The 24,437-nt window shown below is 35.0% G+C and overlaps 1 protein-coding gene, 4 long non-coding RNA genes and 1 other non-coding gene across 10 annotated transcripts in view; 3 read left to right on the top strand and 3 right to left on the bottom strand.

Moving 5' to 3' along the window:
* LOC138127501 (uncharacterized) overlaps positions 1–2,711 on the top strand; it is a 75,920-nt gene extending 73,209 nt beyond the window's left edge. Inside the window, exons 2-3 of one of the 2 annotated variants that reach the window (XR_011158247.1) lie at positions 37–740; positions 799–2,711. This is a non-coding gene — a long non-coding RNA (uncharacterized lncRNA). Of the gene's footprint in view, positions 1–36; positions 746–798 lie in introns of those variants that run through there. The other variant, XR_011158246.1, reaches the window with a different exon arrangement.
* Positions 2,712–6,732: 4,021 nt separating this feature from the next.
* Positions 6,733–6,923, bottom strand: LOC138130045 (U2 spliceosomal RNA). The gene has a single exon (XR_011159480.1). It is a non-coding gene; the product is annotated as a U2 spliceosomal RNA (small nuclear RNA).
* Positions 6,924–7,643: 720 nt separating this feature from the next.
* LOC138129362 (uncharacterized) lies at positions 7,644–8,170 on the bottom strand. The gene is made up of 2 exons (XR_011159210.1): positions 7,866–8,170; positions 7,644–7,797 (listed from the first exon to the last, which is right to left on the bottom strand). It is a non-coding gene; the product is annotated as an uncharacterized lncRNA (long non-coding RNA).
* A 182-nt stretch (positions 8,171–8,352) lies between these two features.
* coro (protein coronin) lies at positions 8,353–17,432 on the top strand. Of its 2 annotated transcripts, none has more exons than XM_069045647.1 (7): positions 8,353–8,553; positions 8,637–8,834; positions 9,088–9,373; positions 9,427–9,591; positions 15,817–16,199; positions 16,254–16,505; positions 16,680–17,432. In XM_069045647.1, exons 2-7 carry the CDS (start codon positions 8,637–8,639, stop codon positions 16,860–16,862), a joined length of 1,467 nt encoding a protein of 488 aa, XP_068901748.1. In that variant the 5' UTR covers positions 8,353–8,553; the 3' UTR covers positions 16,863–17,432. The 2 variants fall into 2 exon arrangements, with proteins under 2 accessions (XP_068901748.1, XP_068901749.1); XM_069045648.1 differs by having other exon boundaries at positions 8,353–8,575.
* On the bottom strand, positions 16,649–22,408 carry LOC138129361 (uncharacterized). Of its 2 annotated transcripts, none has more exons than XR_011159209.1 (3): positions 22,064–22,408; positions 18,762–19,085; positions 16,649–18,685 (listed from the first exon to the last, which is right to left on the bottom strand). It is a non-coding gene; the product is annotated as an uncharacterized lncRNA (long non-coding RNA). The 2 variants fall into 2 exon arrangements; XR_011159208.1 differs by lacking the exon at positions 22,064–22,408 and adding an exon at positions 19,754–21,142.
* Positions 22,357–23,457, top strand: LOC138129359 (uncharacterized). Of its 2 annotated transcripts, XR_011159206.1 has the most exons (3): positions 22,561–22,776; positions 22,842–23,183; positions 23,247–23,457. It is a non-coding gene; the product is annotated as an uncharacterized lncRNA (long non-coding RNA). The 2 variants fall into 2 exon arrangements; XR_011159205.1 differs by having other exon boundaries at positions 22,357–22,776; positions 22,842–23,457.
* Positions 23,458–24,437: the final 980 nt, after the last annotated feature.

Raw genomic sequence — 24,437 nt, 5'->3', positions numbered from 1 at the left:
AATTTGTATTATTAACTGAAATCATTTGGATTGCAGCTACCCCATCCACATCTGCTTCTACATCCTTCTTAGCATCGGAGTCAGGAACAGATAACCCTCACGCTGCTTCCACATCAGGTTCAAATGTGACCATCCCCACGCCTACGGGAACATCTACCTACACCCAAAAAAAGAAAGCATTCAGGATAAAATTATTGCTGCCACAACCGATACTGCTGCTAATGTAGTGGGTTCGATTAAATTATGTGGATGGACTCATATTCCCTGTTTCGCACATACACTTAATTTAATTGTTCAGAGCAGTCTTAAAGAAATTGATACCTGTTAAAAAAAAGTAAAAGCAATTGTTACTGTTAGTGAAAAAATTGTTAAAACGCAAAGTCATTTAAACCCTAATTCTCAACCATTAAAATTAAAAAAGGACGTGCCTACTCGGTGGAATTAGACGTATTTTATGTTTGAAAGAAATACAGGGTCTCTATAAATGATTGTCTGGTCCAGCCAGCCTTGGAAAAAAATTTTACTGTTCCGCTTTTTTGAAACCGATGCCAAATTCTAGTTCGTTTTCACGGTCACTTCTGACATCTGTGTCTGACATTAGTGAATGACATTTCGTTTGCACTTGCCAGTCGAGTTTTGGTTCCTTATATTCGTTTTATCGCAGTTAATCACAGTTAATGTACACCAAAAATCTGTATTTTTCAATAAAAATTGCAAGTATTCTACGTCCGCTTTTACAGGTAAATACACTGGCAAAATTTGTGAGGTTATGCTTTAATGTTTTATGTTTTATTTTAGCTTTATTTTCTTTACAATGGTTTATTCTGTTGAACAGAACACGTTCATTGTTGTTTTTTACTTTCGAAATGGAAGGTTTAGTAATGGGGAATTATCTGTTTGTAAAAATGAATTCCAGCAAAATATCTGAACAACATTCAAGATGATTGTTAACTCACATTAAGCAAATTGTGAACAGATTTTTAACAATCAGAACAATTAGCAAGGGTAAATCATTAGGACAACCACCAATATCTGATGAAATACTCGAGGATTTGAAAGAAATGGTGAAAAAGTCTACAGATATCCATAGCCTGTTTATCTCAACAATCTGGTGTACCACGAAGCACTTGTCACAAAATCATTAAAAATAGGCTACAACTGCATCTTTATAAAATTAGTGTTGTACAAGAACTCCAACCTGCAGATTATCAAAGTTGTGTTTAATAATGTAATCAGTTTGAAAATCACCTCAATTTCATAATTTGGAGTGCTGAGAATCCACACCAATTTGTAGACTCCTTTACATGTTTTGAAAATTGGTGTGTGGAACTGTCGATAGCAGTGTTGCTGTACCCTTAACCCTAACTAAGAAATGCTGCAAAATATTTTTGAAAATAAATGAAGAATTGTCAAGTGTTTAGAAGTTAATGGGGGACATTTTCAATCTATTTTATAAAAAAATACCTATTTGTTCTCGTTATTTAGTGTTGTAAATTATGTTGTTGAATACATTTGATTTTATTGAAAAACCAGTAAGACTTATTTGTAATGAAAAACACTGTTATTTATATTGGAAGAAAAAATGGGAGTCAATACCATATTCGACAATTCAGTCTAGGTCGTATTTACCACTAGCATAAAATAAGAAATGTGAAAGCACTAAAGCAGACAAAAAGGCAGTATCAAGTATTGTACGAGTATACGGGGACAAGGTGTTCTCAATATTTATCTGTTTGGATTTGTTCTCATACCAATTCCTGTACAGTGTGTGGCGGTACGATGGGGGCAATAATTGTTCCCGTGTTGGTGTTGATATTAAATAATAAATATGTACATTAATGTTAGCAAGAGTAAAGCACAGTTGAAACTTGTCTCTGGTTAAAAGCCAACAACCTAACCTGAAAATGTGACATTCATTATTTGCCGAATAAAGCGGCACATTCAAAATTTGACAAGTTTCCATGGCTGGCTGGACCCGACAATCATTTATAGAGACCCTGTATTAAATTACAGGACTCTGTGACAGCTACTATCGGGTTATTACATAAGGAAACTTGAACATTGTTAACGGATTGAAATTTGTGTTAGATAAACTTAAAGATAATTCTACTACTTTACCAGCCGAAATACTAATAAACAAAATGTTGGAAGAAATTGCAAAAAGATTTGTGAACCTTGAATTTAACGAAACTGCGCGTCCGCGTCCACTTCAGGTTTTTCACGTTCAAAAGGTGATAACGTTGATGCACCTGACGGTGATAATAGTGCGGACGAAGATTTAGTTTGGCAACAATTTGACCTTACGAGTAAGTCTACAAAAGTAGAAAACCCAACTGCATTAGCTTTCATAGAATTTAGGTCATACTTGTCTGAGGAACAGTTACACAGAAAAAAAGATCCTCTCGAATGGTGGAAGTCTAGACGGGCATTTAACCCTATACTGAGTAAACTGGCAAAAAAGTATTTAACTTTTGTGGCGACTTCGGTACCATCCGAAAGGATTTTTTCGAAAGCAGGGCAATTAATTTTTGACAGGCGCAACAGACTGAAGGATAAAAATCTGCAAAAACTTTTATTTTTACATTGTAACCATAAATTGTTTTAGTTGTACTTATTGTGAATAAAAGATTTTCATTTTACAGAATCCTTTTTTTAATATAATGTCTTTTATTTTTCCGTCTTAATTTTTAACTCCTCTAATTAACCATAAATTACATCATTCAATCAATGAATCAATGAAAAGCATTTCGGACCAATATGGGTTATGCACCTCATTTGTATACTTGTAACAGAAAAAAGTGCATTTATTTTAACTGGTAATAGTACTCATCAATTACAACTTTTTTAAATAAAGTTTCTTGGAATTTGCAAAATTGAATTACCCCTTTATTTTGACGTGCCGTTCAGGTTGAATGCGATTTTATAAATAGGAAAACTTTTTTAAACAGGAATCGTAAAAACTGAATGTTTTTATTCCCTTCGTATTGCATTTGATGAAGAAAATGGTTCACTTTCGTTTGTTTTTTTTTATTACTGCTGTTTTTCTTTAATGTCGAGAAGTTGAAATTGCGCTTCATGAATAAAAAGGTTTTCGTTTGTTTTTTGTTAGCTCCTTGTTTTGTTTCTTTATTAAATGTACTTAGATTTAAATCGTTCCATAGGCTGGTAAGCAAATCTTTATTAAATTTAGATTAATTTTTAAAACCCTTCAGAATTTGTTTTCGAAAAAAAAAATAGAAAAGTTGTAGTAGATGAGTACTATTACCAGTTAAAATAAATGCACTTTTTTCTGTTACACCTGTATACCTCAAATGAAATTTCTGTAGAGTAACGTAACGATGCAGGGTGAGTCAAACTTTACCGCCCTCACGATTAACCCTATTGAAAGGTTAGTAAAAATTACGAAACTTTCGAGTTTAAATAGGTACCTCAACGGTTCGTAAAGAGGCAACAAACATCTGTTGGGTTTTCTAGTGATTCTTCAGTCCCTAAAGGGTACCATAAATAACCCATGTCGATTGTTGACCTCTTTTGTGAAAGTGACCCCCTAATTTAATAATAATAAATCATAGCTAAATTTTGCACTTTAATTTATTTCAAAAACCAAACCAAATTTTTCCTAAATGTTTGAAAGGACTCTCAGTGAAAAAATATGTAATATTTAATTAAAACGAAATATTTACCTGTTTAATTAAAAAAAAAACTTACAGAATATTCTACAGCGATACGTATTTATTCCTGAACTTTTTGAGAATTTTAAATCGATTAGAAGTGAGGGTTTTCGCTCGGGCGGTAAAACTTGACTTACCCGGTACCTAAAAGTGGCTAAGTTAAAGTTCAATATTCTGTATTTTTTTTAACAACCTGAAATATTAAATACGTTTCTCTGATTGGTCATTGTCATGGTTACGAATTTTTAGTGTCTATTAAAATTAACATGTACAGTCGTTGACCAAAATAAAATAGGACAAAGTAAATTTCGATTGTGTAATTCGATATTTTTGCGAAATCCATCTCTTAGGAAACAAAAGTGTCAAAAATAAAAAAAACAATTCTGATAAGTGTCATCATTCGACATTTCAAAAACTCACAATCATTCAATTGAACATAGTGACAGTGACGAGATGACAAGTGAAAAAACCACGGCCTCCTAGATTCATAAGAGACTCGTCTCTTATCCGGCCTGTCGCATTCGATAAATGTCTGTTTTTGAAAATTCCCCGTATAGTATGTCCATCTAGCGACTTTAATGTGATCCATATATTAGTATATGCAACTAAAAATACGTATGAATAATGACATTTTATATAATAAATTGTCAATTTGAAAAACTAAGTGCAGTTGAAACTTTAAAAAATGCCACAAACAAAGAAAAAATGTTGTATTAGTTCACGACATAAAGTTAACACTTCTTATCATAATCTACCCAATGATATCACTTTAAATGCGGCATGGAAGACACTCGAAGACAGGACTGAGAGATCATATCATGAGTGCCGCAGAATATGCAAGTAGTAAAATTTTACCAAGATTCCAAAATTTAAGGACCAATGTAAATATTTCAGTCACCTTGCAAGATAGTTCTCTGGAAAAACTAGAAAAATTGTCTTCTTTTAGTTATCTGCCAAGTACCAATTTTCAAATTGAGACGGCGGCAACAACTTTTTTATGTGGCTACTTAATTATGAAAAAACGAAGGCAATCCATGGATGTGATTATTGCTTGTCACATTTACAAGATTCAAATTCGAAAAAGAAAATCCCGTTACTGGAATTAATTTATTACTAAGATAGAGGAAGGCGAAGTTACCCCAATGATCAATTTGTGGGTCTAGTATAGTTTGGGAATGAGAAATTGGAATTTTAGCTTCTTCACTTGCATCTTGCAATGGGTTTTAGGTAGGTTAAACATTATAGATAATAATGAAGATTTACGACTATGAGCAGTTCATTCCAGGAGGGACAAACAATCTGCATTTTACCGATATTCGGCATCCCTTTTTAGTAACTAGCAATATTATAATCTTTACAATCTACCCTAAACCCATTGCAAGTGAAGAAACTTAAATTCCAATTTCTCGTTCGCAAACTACAATTTACAATAATTTCAATAATAGTAGAAATTCTACCAAGCATTCCAAAGAAAAATATAAATTTTGTTTTGAAGAATATCTTGGCCTCATATCTTTCGGGAAATCCACTAATTCATTGTCCTGTACATGGTAAAATGTGAGTGAGACACTTATTTAAAAATTGGAACTTCCTGTCATTGTAAATTTTTGTAACTTGCACTCACAGACAAATAACAAAAAATAATAAAAAAGAAATTTGTTGAAATTAAATTTACCGTTCATAAAAAATATTTTTGATTTGAGATTTTGAAAAAGTGGCAGATGTATGTGTGCGTTAAAACTGTTGAAAAATGTTGAAAACACCTCTATAAAACAATAATTTCCTGCAAGGCAGGCAACCACTACAACACATAAGCCCCGTATTGTGGCGCACCCTATAAAACAACAATAATGCTTAGAACTACGAATGCGGCAGGCCGGATAAGAGACGAGTCTCTTATGAATCTAGGAGGCCGTGGAAAAAACACAACCTAACTTTTTGTAAATCAATCGTCAAGTCAAATCAAGTTGTAATCTGAGACACATACGCCTCAGTTACACTACACAAATATTCGAATTGTGAAACCGTCTAAGGTAACACTTTATCCTATTTTATCTAATCCCGTGGGATAAATGACACTTATCCCACTCATTTGAGTGGAATAAGGAACTTCATTACCGGACGCATTGCATTACTCCACTCAGTGGGATAAATGAGCTTCATTACCCCACTCAGTGGGATAAGTAAGTCATTATTCCACTGAGTGGTGTAATGAAACTGGCGGAAATAAATTAGATTTACCTTTTTTTTTTAATTCGGGGCGGTCTTAGATAAAATTTTGTACATAACACGTGGGCTAAGCATATTACAGGAAACTCGTGTGATTACAGATGAACTCGGGCTAACTAACGCCCTCGTCATCTGCAATCTTCACACTCGAATCCTGTAATATTGCTTTTATCCCACTAATTGTGTAAAATATGTTAAAGAAGTAACGAAGCATTTTAACGTAACAGTTAACTTTGGCGAAAAACCTGCCCTCAATGAAACAACTTTTTCTCCCTACCGGTTAGAAATGTAGGCTGTGGATACCTCATTTGAGGTGAGAAAATTCAACTTTCTCGCTAAGGTAGGAAAGTTAATCATGAAATGTTTATGGTAAAACTGTACCAAAATACAAATGTCAAAAGTGTCAAAAGTGAAATAAGTTATTGATAAATGAAAGCCAATTCAATGAAGTAAGTTGGTAGGTCAATCATATAACCTGGAAAATAAACAGATAAGCTAGGTAGGTAGATTACTTTACCCTGTTTATATCAAATTTTCGAACAAACCTCAAATCTTCAAATGCGATGACAAGTTAATTAAACAAATAACACAGCCTACTATTCAATTCTCAAAATTTTCGTTTTAATCACGAATATAACCATCTTTTTTGACTTTTTTCAACAAAGTTGTGCCGGTAGGGAAAAAAATTGTATTCAAACCTTGTTAAGAAAGTGTCCTTGCAGACCTTAGGCACTTACAAACCTCGTCTACGACTCGGTTTATAATCTTTCCCTGCGGTCTGCAAGAAACCACTTTCTTACCTTGGTTTGAAATATACTATTGTTTGTTTAGTTAAGGTGGGGCCGATCCCGGCGGTACTGCAATACCGGGCCAACCCGCGACGGAGGTGGAGCAAGCCCCTAACCTCCGTCAATTTCCAAAAATCAGTTTAATATACTGGCCCCGCATGCGGGGCGTATCAGATATTAAGCTGATAAGAACAGATACTACACTTTGATCTTAGCCATAAGGCCGAGAAGCGATAACAATCACAATTTTATTCCAGCACTTTATATTGTATGCTTGCGTTATAGGGTCGGAAGATCTAACATGGAGCGCCATCTGAAGGAGACTAAAGAAGCAGACAGAAAGGTGTAAAAATGAAATAATTTTCAATATCAAATGTCCTAGCATTTAAATGAACAAATCATTGTTGGAGCGAAGTGTTCGTAAATTATTTAAATTGTGTAAGTAGGTTTTTGGCAAATATTAGCAAAAATTCATAATGCAAAAGTAAAATCATGGAAAGTTTTTAGTATCAGTATTTATAGTGTATATTATTGTTGTATAATATGTAAAGAATCTTTATTTTTTTATGGAGGAAAAATGTAGACAAATATTTTCAATTATGTTGCTTAAAGCAGCGAGACTTAAAACTATTTAGGCTCACCACCCCCTCATCCAGTGAGACCATTAATACATTTTTTTTTCTAATTTCAATACTTTCTTACTTCCTAATTGTTCACACCACTGTATTACCTTCTTCACAATTGCCGAATTGCCCCCCATGGCAATGTAATACCCCTACGCTCCACCCTTGCCTTTCAACGCCCCCTGCCACCTTTATGCTCTACTTTATGAATTCTTTTAAAATATTCACTACTATTCTCCATGCAAACTAAATTATATTTTTTTTATATAATCCTTCCTGCTTCCAGCAACCAAATAAACATCTGATGTGCATCATCTCATTTTAAATTGAAATTAAAAATTCAAAGTATTTATTTGTGAAATATTTCTTTCACTTTAAAACAAAAATGGACAAATTGATCCTTGTATTTGAACTGCAAGTACTCCAATCTCTCAAGTATAGAATTCAGCCATCATTTGGGATTTGAGGTAAACCACATAACCTGATCTAAAATAAAAATGTATTTAATACTCGGACATGAATACCATTAAATTTACTGCTCTTTCAGTCAGAACCTTAGTTTTTCACTATCTTTTCCAACATTCTCATTGATTAAATAAATGTTCAATCTGATCTTAGCAACAACACTTTTGGGGTCTCCTCGTGGCTCGACTATTCACACTGTGCTATTATTGCCAGAACGTTGTAAAATCATCGAGATTGACCTTGTCACACGAATTACTTCCGTTTCCTTGAGTCCTTGCTTCAGTCATGAGTTGAAATTCCTTTTCAGTTTTCGTAAAATCAATCCGCATCCGAGACATAACCTCATTTCCATTTGTGTTTACGTTCTCGTTCTCGAATCTCGATGTTTGACAAGTATAAATCCCCATGTCGCCAATCCCACAAATCCAAAATCCCTGTTTCGAGCAGTACAAAAATAAAATCATTTTCACAGTCAAATGGCATCAGAATGCCCTTTTTGACCCGTTTCGACAATAAAAGTGACCGTGAGACCGTCAGTTAATAATTTTTGTGGAGATTCGATGGAAATTTTCTCACATTTCTGTGAAATTTTTGTGCGAGATGTCGCCAGTGTCGCTTTTGACGTTTCAAAATTTTCGCATAACCAAATAAGGGATTTCTGTCTTATTTCGTGAACTAGATATGAGGTGCATCTAGATAACAAACAAATTAGTCCGGTTTTATGCAATAATCAATGTACATAGTCGGTCGAGATTGTAGCAATAAAGTGAAGTAAAGGTGAGTGCGAGTTTCCACCCTGGTAAACATGACGTTTTTAGGTTATGTTTGGTTTTTGATAACCGCTTATCTGTGCGTTTCAGATGTCTTTCCGTGTAGTTCGTACTTCTAAGTTCCGTCACGTTTACGGTCAAGCTCTTAAGCGAGAACAGTGTTACGATAACATAAGAGTCAGCAAGAGTTCGTGGGATGCCACATTCTGCGCTGTCAACCCCAAATTCCTCGCCATTATCGTGGAGAGCGCCGGCGGGGGGGCCTTCATCGTCCTGCCGCACAACAAGGTACGCGGGCCCCAGACCGAGAATAGAGTGAATCATGAATAATTCACGGCCGAGAGAAAGTTCCATTTTAATGAATTTTAGAAAATGTGAAAAAGCATGTGAATCATTCAGGGCGAAAAATGCACCGGCTATAAATAGAACGCGTTTATTTTTAAGCAAAATCGGTCTATATTCAGTTTTTGAATGTTTGCCAAAGTGTTGCAATTTTCACACTTTGTCCGAATAACGCCGTCGTTTTTTGCGACGATTTTAGGTGGGACGCTTGGCCGCCGACCATCCGCTAGTGGGGGGCCACAAGGGCCCCGTCCTCGACATCGCCTGGTGCCCCCACAACGACAACGTCATCGCCAGCGGCTCGGAAGATTGCGTCGTCAAAGTATGGCACATACCCGACGGGGGGCTCGTCAAGACCCTCACGGAGCCCATCGTCGACTTGGTCTTTCACCAGAGACGAGTTGGACTAGTTTTGTGGCATCCGACAGCGCTGAACGTGCTGCTGACGGCGGGCAGCGACAACCAGGTGGCAATCTGGAACGTTGGTGAGTTTCCACGACCGGAGACCGCGACGATTGTCTATTTGCCCCATTCTCAGGAACCGGCGAAGCCCTGGTGAAGATCGACTGCCACCCAGACATCGTATACAGCGCTTGCTTCAACTGGGACGGGTCGCAGTTGTTGACGACTTGCAAGGACAAGAAAATTCGGATCATCAATCCGAGGTCGGGAGAGGTAGAGTCAGAAGCCGTCTGTCATGAAGGTGAGTGACAAAATAGAAATGACGGTGATTTATGCAAAGTGAGGTTAGGGTGGTTTAAATGACATCTAAAGTGATTGTCGTTCATCGGATCGGATCACGCCGATATTGACAGACGTTCACAAGATATTGACCACATTGTTGGGCACAATAAATCTTTTTTCACAGTTACGTGCTTAGACAGTTTACTTGATTTATCAGATTTGATAAGTATAAAGTATTTTACGTTCGGTTATTATCGCGATTTTCAATCAAATCGGTAACAAGGTGTAATATAAGACGAGATAAAGTATTATCCAACGTCTTATCTAAAGTTATTGTTCACACAGATTTCAGTTAAGTAATCGTAAAGAATTTAAGCGATTTTTGCTTTTTCCCCAGTTCGCTAAATAATCATTTTTGTTTGGAAATCGTTAAACAGATAGAAAACTCCAGTGATTTATTTGGAACGACTCACAAGTATTAAAGATATTTTGTGGCGACCCACTAATTTACTGAAGTTTAATTTAATTTGTTAAATTTTTCCAGTGAACAAAGTGGTACAAGAAAAATAAATTATTTTTATAGATAAACGAAATTTACATTGAAAAAATAAACAAGATCGTCTGTGTGGAAATATGTTTTATCTTTGAAGTACGTTTACGTTTATTTGCAAATTGTACCAACCGAAAAAAATGGAACGAAGCTCAAGGACAGTGACAAATGATTTAAAAACAAATTCCATATAAAAAAAACGATGAAGATTGTGGCTACGATGTTGGCCGAATTCAATCGATTATTCGACGAGTGCAGCAAACTAAGGTTGAATGAAATAAATTTTGAAAAGGGTGTGCATAGTTGGAAAAAAAGTAATATTGGATAAGTTTGTCAGAAAGAAAAACAAGCACATCACATAAAATGTTAAATAAATAAAGGTCTGGTTGTTTCCTGTAAATATTATCAAGATTAGATAAGTTTGCTTTGTGGTGTATTTTCTTGGTCACAACTACACCTGCAGATTTTCTTATCAGCGTTCCTGAAATATTTTTTTATGACGTCACACACAAGAATATTTCGATCTAATATTGCGGATGATTTTTTTAATTCAGCTGGCCGTGACTCGTTTGACAAAACAAAATCAGGCATAACTTAATTACGTCGCATTAACATTACATAGTTTATGTGAAAAGTTAGGTTAGGTTCACAATTTTTTTGGGGATTTCACACCACAGAACTACGAAAAAGGATTATCTATTTACAATTATTTACTATTTTGTACATGTATTTTATTTAAAATTATCATTTTGTACATTATTAATTGATTTCTATGTAGCGAATCCATCGTTGTTATTATTACTTTTACTATTTTTAGTTGAAATATGATAATTATTCCGCAAGAGAAAGTTGTGATGTTAACAAAACAGAGAATGAACAATAACTGAATGTAGTTACTTATAAAAACAATTCTATTAATAAATTGGTGATTAAAAATGATTAGTAGAAATTTTAAATTCTTTAATCCTGCGCAACAGATTTCCTAGAATCACGTACCTACAGTTTATAAATAGTTTCGCATTAATGAACGTAATCGTTCCTGTGGAAATCATCAATGTTAGAATGAAATGGCTAAAAATATTCAAATACAACAAATGAAAGGAAAATATGCACAGGCATGTGCATTTATGATGAAAATCCAAATATTCATTAAATACACAAAGACAATGTTGAAAAACATAATTTTGGGATGAAAACCATATACAGGCTGTTTAAAAAATGCCGCACTGAAATTATAGTTGTTAGTTGTAATTATTATTACTAAATAACACCCAAAATGCAACTAAAATATGCAGAATAGAAGGTTGATTAATAAATTTTAACGCAGTCTCTGTGGTCTTTAATATTAAATGCGATTTACCTCTTTTAATTTATTGAAAATTATGCAAAAATCGATGAAACTGTTTCAATTTTTTAAAGGTAGGTATTGGTAAGTGCACGCAGTTGCCAAATTTACCTTAAATGAAACCTTCATCCACGTGCACTATAGTTTTAGTGCGGCATTTTTTAAACACGTGTATGTAAATGCAAAATATGAAAAGAACGAAAAGAAACAAAACGCCATATTTAGCTATGAATTACGTTATCTCGAAAAAATACTTTAATTACATTATAGAAAGAATGTTGGAATGTTTCATGCACTGTTAAGAATCGTGTGGGTCCACTCTCACATTCATAAATAAATTCATAATAAAAAATATACAAAAAGCGGTAGAGAGGCCGAGACACAAAAAGCACGTTCACTTTCATTAAGCAAAATACTTAATACACTTGATATTAAAATTAATGAAAATACTTACCTTTTAGACACGTAAAAAGTTCGTGAAGCTACCTGAAAAACCAAAAGCAAAAAATCTTTTTTGACGAGTGCTGATTATAACGTTTATTTTCAATTCAGTAAAGTTTTGGAGGAATTTTTAAAATAAAAATAACTACGTCAATTTTCGATTTTAACTCGCAATTATTTTTTTTACGTAATCTATACATGCGGATACATGGCCGGTTGAAATTTCTACTCAGCCCCTATAATCCAGGTATTTCACGAGTGATAATAATGAGCCCGACGGAATTGCAAATGCAACCCAAAATACGTGGATATTTTTTTGTTGATTTGAAAAGCACAAATCATAGTTAGCTGTGCAGTTTCGTAAATTTTGACATAAAGGTCATTTGCTTGGTTAAATGAAATTGTGAAAAAACGAAGAGTTTTTGGGAAAACGTTTATTGTCTGCATAAACGCGCAAAGGATTTTTATTACATTCGTCATAAATCAGGATCATGTCTGTTTTCTCATCACTCGAATACATTTTAATCGTCGTATTTTAGCTTTTTCGTAAATCTCAATTGTGACAAATAAAATTATTGGTAGGTACCTAAACCACAATGGATTCATAATTTCTTTTTAAAACAATACGATATTTGAAACAGCCACGTTTACTTTGGAAATGTATTGTGGGTTGCATTTTCAATTCTGCCGGGCTCATTATCACTCGCGAAATACCCTGTATAACATTTTTACGTTCCTTGAAATATTAATTTTACAGTTAGATTAAAAAAAAAACGGACACGTCAAAAAAATTGACACATTTTTTTGGATTTTTAATAGTGTGAAACGAAAGGTGGGTTAGAATGATGGTCAAAATTCAATGACATTTTTAAAAATTATTTGATAGGTATTGTCAAGTAGACAATTACTTGACAAATGGACAAATAGTTATTTATATTACAAATGCGGTAGGCTTACATTTTTAGATTGAAACACGACCGCGCAGCGGGAGTGTTTTAACAACAACCGAGCGATGTAAAATGCCTACCGCATTAGTAATGTATTAATCTTTTTGGCCGACAACTCGTTTTCTAAAATTTGAAATTTGTTGTAACCGATAATTTTGCAAAACCTGTCAAAGACACATTTGATTAATAAAATACCAGAATGTTATCTATTATACCGATAACTGACATGCTTACGATTTTTACCACAAGATGGCGCCATCAGAATTCACAATTTTTCACAAGAAAACAAATCATGTTCATTTTCGAAAACTAAACGGATCAATGGTAACGGTATGAATGGACTTTATTTATGATGAGCTAACAGTTTTTTTGGAAGTCCCTGAAAGCTTAAACTTTTCGTGGTATTTTACACACTCCGTGCGGTAAAATGACAGATAGTTTGATTAGTATGTAAAAATCAAGATACCGTAGCTGTTCAAAATGTGTAAACATGTTATTTAGAGTTGCGGAGGCCAAAAACCAAAATTACATTAGGAAAAGATTCATGTCCCGTTTTTTAATCCAACTGTACATACATGGTGTCCCAAAAATGGCGTACAAACTACTTACTACCTTATCGAGGATGCTTAAATGTACATGAAAAAAATATGGAAAAAATGTTTCCGACAAAAAAATTAATTATTTTACTATCCCACCTCCACCCGGCGGTACGGCAATTTTGCCGGAGTACATACACTATTACGGATAATACTATCAAGTAATAGTGCAGTGCTTATCAACATAATTACCGGCGTCTCGCCTCCGCATTTTGACTTTGTTGTGTATTATGTTCTGTGTCAATGTTAAGGAACTTCCTCACGATGTGACATGAGTATAATAATATACCTTTTTGAATTTCAACTACCAATCTGTTACCTAAATCCAGAATTTTTTAATTTTTAAAAAGAGATTGCGGTACTATTCCTGTTGCTGAAATTACAAGTGGTAAAATCGAAATTTTTTCTAAACACCAAAGATTTCTCATAGCAACGGAGAGCTCTAAATATTTATTAATTTTTGTGTTATATGTCTGTGTTATATTGTGTGAATTTGGAACAGCTATATCTAAAAGATATGCTTGCTTTTGTTGTTTATTATTATTATTAACGATAATACAATGTAAACAACGATATATTCATACATCATTACCTTGCAATGTTACCGTAGAGGATTTAAAATAATTTTTTCGATTTCCAAAACTTCAAAATTCTCTATTATGCAGAATTAGATATCGATAGTGAGTGATCTTGTACTTTGTGATAATATGTACGATGAGACGTAGCTGTCATGACAATTTCATACATATATTTCAAAATAATTGACCTGTTAAGTGCCACATTCAAAGACCGCCAAATCAGAAAATAAGTCCAATAGAATTTTTTTGACATTTTTCTGGCGTTTACGGTAATCTCTTCTACACCGTAGTGCACCGTTAGTACGCCATTTTTGGGAGACCCTGTATAATAATTTTTCTGTCATAATTTGCGGACCTCTTCCAAATATTTGATCAATCAAAGCATACCGTATAAAATGTTCGCACCTTCTTAATCATTATAAAATAATGTATAATCTGTTTCAAAATCAAAAATCCACCACCTGTTGAATTATGTTGGCAGAAAAAAAAATCCCTAGAATAAGCTTCATTTTTTTTTTTTGGGTTGACCCAAACTCCTGTCAAAATTTGACATTGAATTGTTGAGTTTATTTACGTAACACAAAATAATTATTATGTATAAAAAGGTCGTAACTACCATATCATACCTTTTGAGTAAAATAATAAAATCAGAATAAAAAACATGATGAACTACGATCAAAACCACTGTCAACAGTTTTTTTTTTTCATAACCCCACTTTTTTCTGACACTTGCAGATACACTAAAAACAAAAGTTGGCAACGTTGTCGGTTGTATTTTCGAGGTAGAATGCAGTATTGGTGGATTTTTAATATCGAAAACAGTAATAAATCGTATTATTAAACTGTTTTTGGTAACTTTTAGCTTTGTTATATTGACAGCATCAGCCGTTTCACGTCAGACCTTACACCTTACACCTTACATTTTTGTGAAAAATGTCTTACCAACCCACGCAAAAGTCCCTAGTGTAATAGGAAAACTTGAGCTTAATAAGTGTAGCTCATGACATTCTGTAACAATTTTCTATATTGATAAGTATTTTGCTGAAAAATTCTTCAGACCCAAGCTACTAGTTGGAATTTTCAAACAATCATGAATAGAGATAGAAATTTTGTCTTCTAAGAGAGCTTTTCGCTAAAAAATGTTTTTTTGTTCGGCACTGTCAGAATTTGAGAATTTTCTCCTGTGTGAACGGATTTTGATAAATGTGACAACTTGTCAAAACGAAACTTTTTAATCTGGCCCACTCATACCAAAAAAAGTCCAATTTACACACGAACTCGTTAAATAAGTAACTATTTTTTCTACATGTTTTTGCCATCTAGGAAGAATGTGCGCAGCGGTACAGTTGGTTGCAAAAAAAAACGGGAACTGTTAGAATAAAATTGACACATTTTTACAATTGTTTTTACAGTTTGAAACCTTCTTACGAGAGATTGGTTAGAATCATGGTCAAAATTCAATGACATTTTTAAAAATTATTTAATTGTCAAATTAACAAAACCAGATTTACATTAGGAAAATTTTCTTTTCCCGTTTTTTTCGCAACCAACTGTACCTTCGATAAAAGCATTGATTTTGTCTAAAGTTCAATCGCTGAAGAAACAGTGTTACGTCGGGTGTTCCAACAGTCATGACGTTGTTAACGACAAATGAAAACAGTCAGTAGTAATTATTCAAAAGAGCGATTCAAGACTGGCGGCTCATGTCAAAGCAGGGTGGGAGGAGTTCGGTAGAATGATCTTGAGACGTTTAAAAAACTACGAAAGTTGTAGCGAAATCGTTTCAGGTTCGAAAGCGACGCGCGCCATCTTCCTCCGACACGGCCTCGTCTTCACCACCGGCTTCTCGAAGATGTCCGAGCGACAGTACAGCCTCCGAACCCCGGACGCCCTCAACGAACCGATCGTCATGGTGGAACTGGACACGTCGAACGGCGTCATGTTCCCCCTGTACGACCCCGACACGAACCTGGTGTACCTGTGCGGCAAAGGCGACTCCGTCATCCGCTACTTCGAAATCACGGCCGAACCGCCATTCGTCCATTACATAAACACGTTTCAAACGCCCGACCCCCAGAGGGGCATCGGCATGATGCCGAAACGAGGCTGCGACGTCACCTCCTGCGAGATCTCCAGGTTTTACAGGCTAAACAACTCGGGCCTCTGCCAGGTGAGTTCCACCGCTATTCGCGCAATGCGACGATCACGTCTCGTAACTGTCCAGGTCATCACGATGACGGTGCCGAGGAAGTCGGAGCTCTTCCAGGAGGACCTCTATCCCGACACGTTCGGCGACAGCGCCGCCCTCTCGGCGGAGGAGTGGATCGAAGGGAAGGACGCCGAACCCATCCTGATCTCGCTCAAGGACGGGTACAAACCGCCGGAGTCGAAAGCGACCATCACAGTCACCAAGAGGAATATGTTGGACAAGGGTCAGGCGAAAACGGGGAAGACTCAGAATCAGACGCAGATTTCGGTAAGAAAGAAAATGTGCCAGTTAGAAGCCCCTTATGTGTAGGCAACCAAGTAATCATGCAAGTTTACATTTGGTAGTATAGGTTCAGCAAAATGCTAGGCGGCACGATTTTACGGTTCAGAGGGTTGTGCCGGCTTTAGACGTTTTTGATATTTTTTTTGTTTGACGTTTCAGGACAAGACGTTGCAGGAGTTCGCCGACGAGATCAGGAAGCTGAAGGCGATGATCGTGAAGCACGAGAACAGAATCAGGGCGCTGGAGGCGGAGGTGGCGTTGAGCAAGGCCAACGCCGACGAGGACGGGTCCGGGGGCGACGGCCTGAACGCCGGGCACCCACTCGGAGACGACGAAGTGTAAACCAAGCACAAAAGTTGCCTTATCGTTTCGATACAAGTGCTCAAATTGTTTGCAATTTTCGCTTCTTTTGATACATTACCTAAGTATAATATATTTATTTTATCATTTTTTTTAACTATTACATATGTCATTTTTTATCACCCCAAAGTGCTCTTTAATATAATCTACGATTGTTAAATGCATAGATATAGATGATTATACTATTTTGATGAGACGTTAGTTATATTTATATAGTTTATAATGACCGGGGGGTTGTCGAATAGGGTTTTAGTTTCTTCACATGACAATAACGAACAGACTCCGACTTTTTTTATGATTATCGTGTACATAAATGGCGAACAACGTAACATATCGGTCGACTCGAGCCGTGTTACTTGTAAATATTTCTCTATTATGGTAATTTATCGACTGAAGGGCTCTGTTTGACAATTCTCCACCAGAAGTTTGTGTGTTCCATGTTTAACAACGAATAATGTAAATAAATGTATAAATATGTAATGCATTTTCAACAGAGAAACTAATAATTATTGTTTTATTAGTATTTTTACAAATACATTTTAAAGTTTTTAACAGTTTCTTAGTCCCCGAGATGGCGCTTTTACAGACAGACGAAGGATTGGTTGGTGAAGCGAAAACACGACGATAGAGCGTTCCTGAAATTGTCAGTGACATCAAGAAAATTCGCGAAGGCGACTTTGAACAGAATTTTTTTGGATGCACTGTAAAGTAATGTTCGTCACGAGTTCCTGGTTTTTCGAAGAGATCAAAATGGTCGAAGAGGTGTTAGAAAGTGGCGTACATTTTATAAAACATGATATACAAGGGTGTATTTTTAAAATGTGCCGAAATTTTACCTACGAGGTTGTAGGACAACGTAGAAAACTAAAAGCAATTAAAAAAAATTGTAGCTCAAAAAATAAATGTCGTTTTATTTTTTGACAAAATCTTTTAAATATTTTTTCCGAGTTCTACATGAAGCCAGTAGCTCGTAATTAAAATCTCTGCACAACTTTCAAAATCACCCTGTATTAAAAAAGTTACAAGTTTTCGGCCTGTGTTTTAAGTTTGTACTACAGGAATGTAGTATCTGTTCGAGACAAAATTATTTTTAGTTCTATAATCAATAATTTTTGTAATTAACAAAGTACAGTATTATAATTCGGAATAAGTGGCATCGCGGTAGGCGTTGGAAATTCAAATTTACATTGGCAGCAAGAGCCTTGTTGTAATGATATCGTAGTTTCTAATTTGGTTTTGACATTTTATCGTTGGAATCGTTTTGTGTTTATTTTCTTGTTACAGTATTTGGAATTTCTTTGTTTCATTTACGAAAAGTGGAAAAAATTCAAAATGGGTTATCTCTGCTGTGGGTCAAAATAATGTGACGAACAACCTCAAAATAAAGTAATAACGGTTTCACACACATATTTAGTAAATTTTTTGACATAACATGAAGCGCACTGCGATGCCACTTATTCTGGATTAGGGGAAAGTTGCCTAAATTCGACCACTTTTTAAAAATTAGCAAAAACAATATCAAAAACGGTACCTAATTTATATTTAATGAAATACTCTTGCAAAATTCCCTGTCCGGGTGAGCACTTTTTTTAATTTTGTTGATTTCCTCTTTCAGTACATGTCTTACTACCTACATCTTGCGTTAGTCGAAGCAGTTTCTGCCTGAGTTGTTCTTTCAGTGTTTACCAGTTCCATTTCAGTTTTTACCACACTTTCAAGCCTTAATTAGGGGGTCATCTTAACGTTCTTCAAAGTAAAGTATTTGTTGAAGGTCGCTTTTGTGTTCTTTTTGCAGATTTTTCCCTCTGCAATAATAACAGTGTAAGAAAAAAAACAGACAGATGGACAAACGGAAAACGGATAAGCAGAGGAAACACTAACACAGTCATTTACCCAGGAAGACTGACTTCAACCAAGCTGCTGAGTTCGGTCTCAGACTTCGTCTTCCGTTTCCCCCTTTATTTTTTGTTTTTGAATTCACTTCTTTCGTTAGTTTTCTTTCATTGACGCAAGCACCGGGAGTGTACATAGAAATTTTAGTTTTAGACGAAATTGACCGTAATTTAGATCTGTAAACTTTGGACTTGCTTCAGTAAACAACCTTTGTAACGCAAAAGTTTTATTCTCCCGCTTTCCGGGCACCACCCACTCCCCATTTGTGGGATTGCAGTATCGAGCAAGCTCCAGTGGGTCTCGACCCGAAGTCTGAAAAAATCGTTATTTATGGAGAAATTCAGCACGGGAAAAATGAATAAGGGAACAGTACCCAAATATCTATAGACCACTAAATATTAGGCATATACATACAGGATTTTTATGAAATTTAAAATGCAGATATTTTAGACTGTGAAGGTTCAATTAGTAATCATAAAATTACCTCAAGTTAAAAAATGTTATTTTAACACGTTTCAAAAATTTGGCGCGATTATTATTAGATTGTTAAACATTAAAAAATAGGGGTCTACACAAACAATTAAGTAAATCATTTATCCGATTCAACGAAAAGATTAGATTTTGTCGTTAAAAATTTTATGTAAAATTTGAAGGTATTTGAGCAGTTACCTTTTGAAACAATTGATGATTAATTGCCAAGTAACATTTTGTACCACCTTTAAAGTCTGTCAAAATTGGGCGCGCTTTGTTAGAAACGTCAAATTGTGAAAATTCTAAAAATAGACTACAACGGCAGAAATTTCAATATTGTTGAAAAAGGAAAAATTTTTTTGCCTTACTATGGAGAGTGTCTTAAGAACTTCAATGACACATTTCGTTTTCTCGTGGAACACTATCCAAATATAGGCTTTACAAAATGTAAGGTTAAGAGAGTCGTCAATTTATTTGAAGACACAGGAAGCGTACGTGAACTAAATTACCTTGCTAAAATATTCCGATCGTGTTTTAGTCCTTTATGGAAGAATTAAAGCATCCAGTATAATAAATTACGTCCAAATTGTGTCCACATGTTGTCTCTAAGTAAGTGTGTAAGTGTTTGTAAGGTTAGCAAGAGAAACGTCAAATATGTCACATCCGCTTCTGCGAAAAGGGATGACCAAAATTCTGCAACATTGCGCGTTTGTTTCATACGCGTCTACGTTTTTGCATCTGCAGCCACGTTTAACACAGTTTTTTGCTTTTTTTTGCAACCAGACGTCTTCCAAGGACGAGTTTTTCCCTACAGCATATTTTATTGACGATAAATTTTTTATGGAAATCTTAATTGATTCAACATTTTAAAAAGGCATGTAAAAATGACGTTTTTAAGGCTTGGGTGATTGTATTAATGGGATTTTATTCTTCACCGTCTAAAATATCTGCGTTTTAAATTCCACAAAATGAAACTACGGCTACTCAATCAGCAGATGCTAGATATACTGCAGATCTAACTGTAGAGCATTTTAGTAGCCCTCGAAGAGCAAAACGACACGTAAATATGATCCAACAATATGTTGGAAAATACACAACGAATGTGAGAAAACTATAAAAGCCCTAAACAAAGACAAGATAATAAGTAATCTTAACAAAATTGTAAAGGGTGTTCATTTAATATTCTGGTAGCATCACCTATGGAAATTTTTTGTTTTGAAAAACGGTTGTCGCAGCGTTAAAATACGACATAACCTCACTATAAAATACCAGCATAACACGAATTATGATAATAGTATTTTACAGTAGAAGTCCGTTAGGATAGCCTTTACTGCCGAGCCAAAGATTTTGTGAGACGAGCTCGCAGAGCGAGTCGAATAATACTGGCGAGGCTGTAAAGGCCCTAACGGACGTGTATTGTACAATCGTTTTTGTAATATCTCTACGATTCGTTCACAATTATCTTTTTGAAATACATTTTTTTCAACGCCATCGAAAAAACCGAATGATTAATAAGTGTGCGGAGGACGTCGTCATGTCAACCGTTGTTTGTGAAAATTGTTTCAATGTTGTTTGTCAGATTTGTTCAACGCTTAACTTTCCGTTCAAAATAAATGAATGAAATCAATAAAAAATCGCAATCAAGATATTCCCGATGTCCGGAAGTGAGGTCATCGTTATTCCCTGCAAAATCGCGCTTGTGTTGGTGTTAAAAGTCTGAAGCATCATCTTCGATCTCGTCTACATCTGCTAATGGCATACGGATTTAGATTAATTCAAGGTGTGTCCCATAACATTAAACAATAATTATTGTACCAATTGTAAAAAAGTTGAAAAATAAAGTTTAGATCTACGTTGCTATAGTTATTTAGTCATTCTAACGGCCGCTCCCGCTCATAACGGACACCCTTAACGTACTCCGGCCGTTATGAGGTTGTTTACATGGGGACAAACAGTCCGGAAAGCCACCTTTAACAACTAGATATTACAAAAAAAAGTAACACAATTACAATTCACGCACAAATTAATCAATTTATTAAATAAGGTGCTGGAAATGTCTATACCTTCTTCTTTTCGTAACAATTTGTGGCACGTTCCTGCTTTCCTACATAAGGTTCAGTCTGTTGCTTTGCGATAACTGACGCACGACGCACTGCAGTGTGGGGAGCATGTTGCATTATTTCTCTTGGAAGTTTCAATAACTGCACATCTCTGACTGCACTAACTGCAGCAGTGCGTTTTAGCGGCTGGCCTGTGGTTTTTCTTCGGTAAACGCCTCCAGTTTCACGAAACAACTTTACACACCGGTTCAGGTTATCTTCGAAGTTTTCCGTCAACAATAACATTGGGAAATTCAGCGATAATCTCTTCTAAACAGTTTTGTACGGAGTACCATTCACTTTCAAACCATTGCGATTGCGAAAATCAATCAAAACGTTTTCTGCTCTAACGTGAACACCAGCAAACAGTAAACTTGTCTGAACGCAAATTTCAAAATTGACAGTTCTACTCTAATTTTACTAACGGGAAATTCAAACGACGACAGAAACAAAATAATTCCATAGGTAATGTTACCAGCATATTAAATGAACACTCGATATTATTTAATAACTAGCTTTTACCCGCGGCTTCGCCCGCAAATTTCAGAATGTTTTAAAATTATGTTTCTACTTTCATGTATTGTGATAAACGCAGTAATTTCAATATGAAGTTTGTCTTTTTACGAAGAATAATTAAAACTTTACTGTAGAGTACTTTTTTCTTCGACTATATAAACAAAAAGATCAATACGATAAGAAACTAACACTATGATCACTTACCAATTCATGAAAATACGCCAACATAACACTTTTATTTTCAGTTGTAACCTTATTTAGATCTTCCTATTGTTTGATTGTCTCGTTTGATTTCAGATACCTGCCTTTTGATTTTTCCGGTATTAAGCTATTTGAAGCTTGTTCTGCTTCATTTAAGACATTTTCCTGTAAAACACAATCCCAATCTGGGAAATATAGCGTTACCTTACACTTTAGGTCAAGGGAGGTGCGATTTCCCGTACAATGTCAAAAATTTCTAGTGGAATGTGGGAAAAATCTAGTGGAGTATGGGAAAAATGTGCGGACACCGTTGATTTATTCTTTTCACAGTTACTTTAAAATTAAAGTGTCCATACGTTATTTTAATTTAGTGTAAAAAAACACATTTCCTTGTATAATTTTTCCGATAAATGTGTTTGTTTAATTTATATCGATCGAAAAAGAAAATAATCGTAACAGGGAAAATACAACCTATTGGGTTGGCAGCTTTATATGTCAAAAAGTTTGACAATTGTCAGGTATTTCATAAATATCTTCAAAATAGCACAATAAAACAAAACCACAGAAGTTGATATATGGTTTTGTGTACCTACTTTATCCAGTACTAGCTGTTAGTGCTAAAGTGCAACTGGAAAATAAAAATCTACAAAACATTCTAACCCCAAAATCTTGTATTCACCTGAAGAAAGATGATTCGTTTTCACCAGGAAGTAGTGGTTAAGTACAAGACATTTTAATAATTTGCAACATTATTAACATAATTTATTTTGTAAAATTACAGTTGTAAACATTATTGTTACAATTCTCCACTTTAGAGAACAATGCAGAAACAATTTGGTAACTGTCAACTTTATTACTTCTGGGTTGAATGTCAATATGTTGTACTGGTGCTTCTCTTACGGTACTGATGATGGAATTCTCAATGTTGGATGGTTACATTGGAAGCAACTGCTAAAAATTCAAGTAGATTAAAGCACTGTATCGAAGTTTGTGACACAACTCACCATTGTTTGAGGAGCTGTAGCTGCAACATAGTACATTTTGTTTTTGATGTTGAAGGAAGGCCATCAGTCATCACGAATCATTTTAGGAACTTCAATCTTGTGTCCATAGGGCAATCAAGGTTCAAATATTTGTCAATTTTATTAATACCAATTTAACCTGACTTCCATACATTTCTTCACAGTTTCAACCCAGTTTGGATTGGTAATGGCAAACGATCTACAAATATTGGTTTTTGTGTCAGTTATCAATATAATATCTTCTCTTGACATTTTCCATTTTCAGAGTATATAACTCCTTTCGGAGACAGGCACCACAAACACCTATTAATAAAACTGTCTGTAATAAAATATGGTTTATTAAAAATTTGTGAATTAAAGAATAGTTATTACATACTTTTGTGAGAAGAAATTGTCCTATGTAACGTTGTTTCGATTTTTGTGGTAATAATTCAGAATTTAGTCCTGCCACTAGTTGTACTGCCTCTGGTGTCACATTTAACTCACTCTATATTATATACTAGACATTTTTTTCACTCGATTAATACACCAAAATCAAATTTTGAAACACGACCGTGAAAATTTAGCCGGCAAATAATTTGTTAGGAAAAAAACAAATGAGCGGTCACGGTCGTCAAGGAATTGATTCCACAGCATTCGATTCTTTATTGACGATGTCAAATTCTACAATAAAATTAGTCTTGATTTTTAAAAGATTTAATATTTTGGTCAGCCGAAAAGTCTAATACAAATGTCGTACGGGACGTATTTTCCGGCCCTCCAACTAATCAGGCACTCGGCTGCGCCATCGTGCCCGAAACCAGTTGTCGTGCCGGAAAATTCACATCCCGTACTCTAATGTAAATAACTATTGCGAAATTGCTACTTTTATAAACAACCAAATGTAACTATGACATCTGAACATATCATGCAAACGCGATTTTCAACTCGAAAAAACTTTTTTTGTGCTTAACAGGCTTAAAAATGATAATAGGGGTTGTTTTTTGTGGGTGTCAAGCGGCGAAAGTGACGATATACTCAGAGGATGAAATAGGGGTGAAGCGGCGAAGGTGAGGGTACTTCCAACTCGAAAAAACTGTCTTTTTTTCTTAACAGGGTTGAAAATGGTAGTAGGGGTTGGTTTTTGTAAAATTAAAGTAGACAGTAATTTTCTACTTGTTTTGAAGATCAAGTGTACAAAATTTCATCAAGATCGGAGTAAAACTGTAGATTTGCATACAAAATATACAAACAAATAGACATTCAGTTTTATATATATAGATGAATAAATTGAAGAATCTGTTGCGACTAATATTTATTTTGGTGTTTCTTTGTAAGTTTTTCATAGATACTTGTGAGTTTGAATTTACACACAA

Source organism: Tenebrio molitor, chromosome 4 (assembly GCF_963966145.1).
Source record: "Tenebrio molitor chromosome 4, icTenMoli1.1, whole genome shotgun sequence".
Lineage (NCBI taxonomy): Eukaryota > Metazoa > Arthropoda > Insecta > Coleoptera > Tenebrionidae > Tenebrio > Tenebrio molitor.
The sequence above is the reverse complement of the archived record's forward strand: the minus strand, read 5'-3'. Positions and strand labels throughout refer to the sequence as shown.

Bases quoted from the DNA above. Each gene is read 5' to 3' on its own strand.
- coro (XM_069045647.1), top strand. From the start codon at position 8,637: ATGTCTTTCCGTGTAGTTCGTACTTCTAAGTTCCGTCACGTTTACGGT. The intron at 9,374-9,426 runs GTGAGTTTCCAC...CCCCATTCTCAG, and splicing joins GGTGGCAATCTGGAACGTTG to GAACCGGCGAAGCCCTGGTG. The intron at 16,506-16,679 runs GTAAGAAAGAAA...TTGACGTTTCAG, and splicing joins AGAATCAGACGCAGATTTCG to GACAAGACGTTGCAGGAGTT.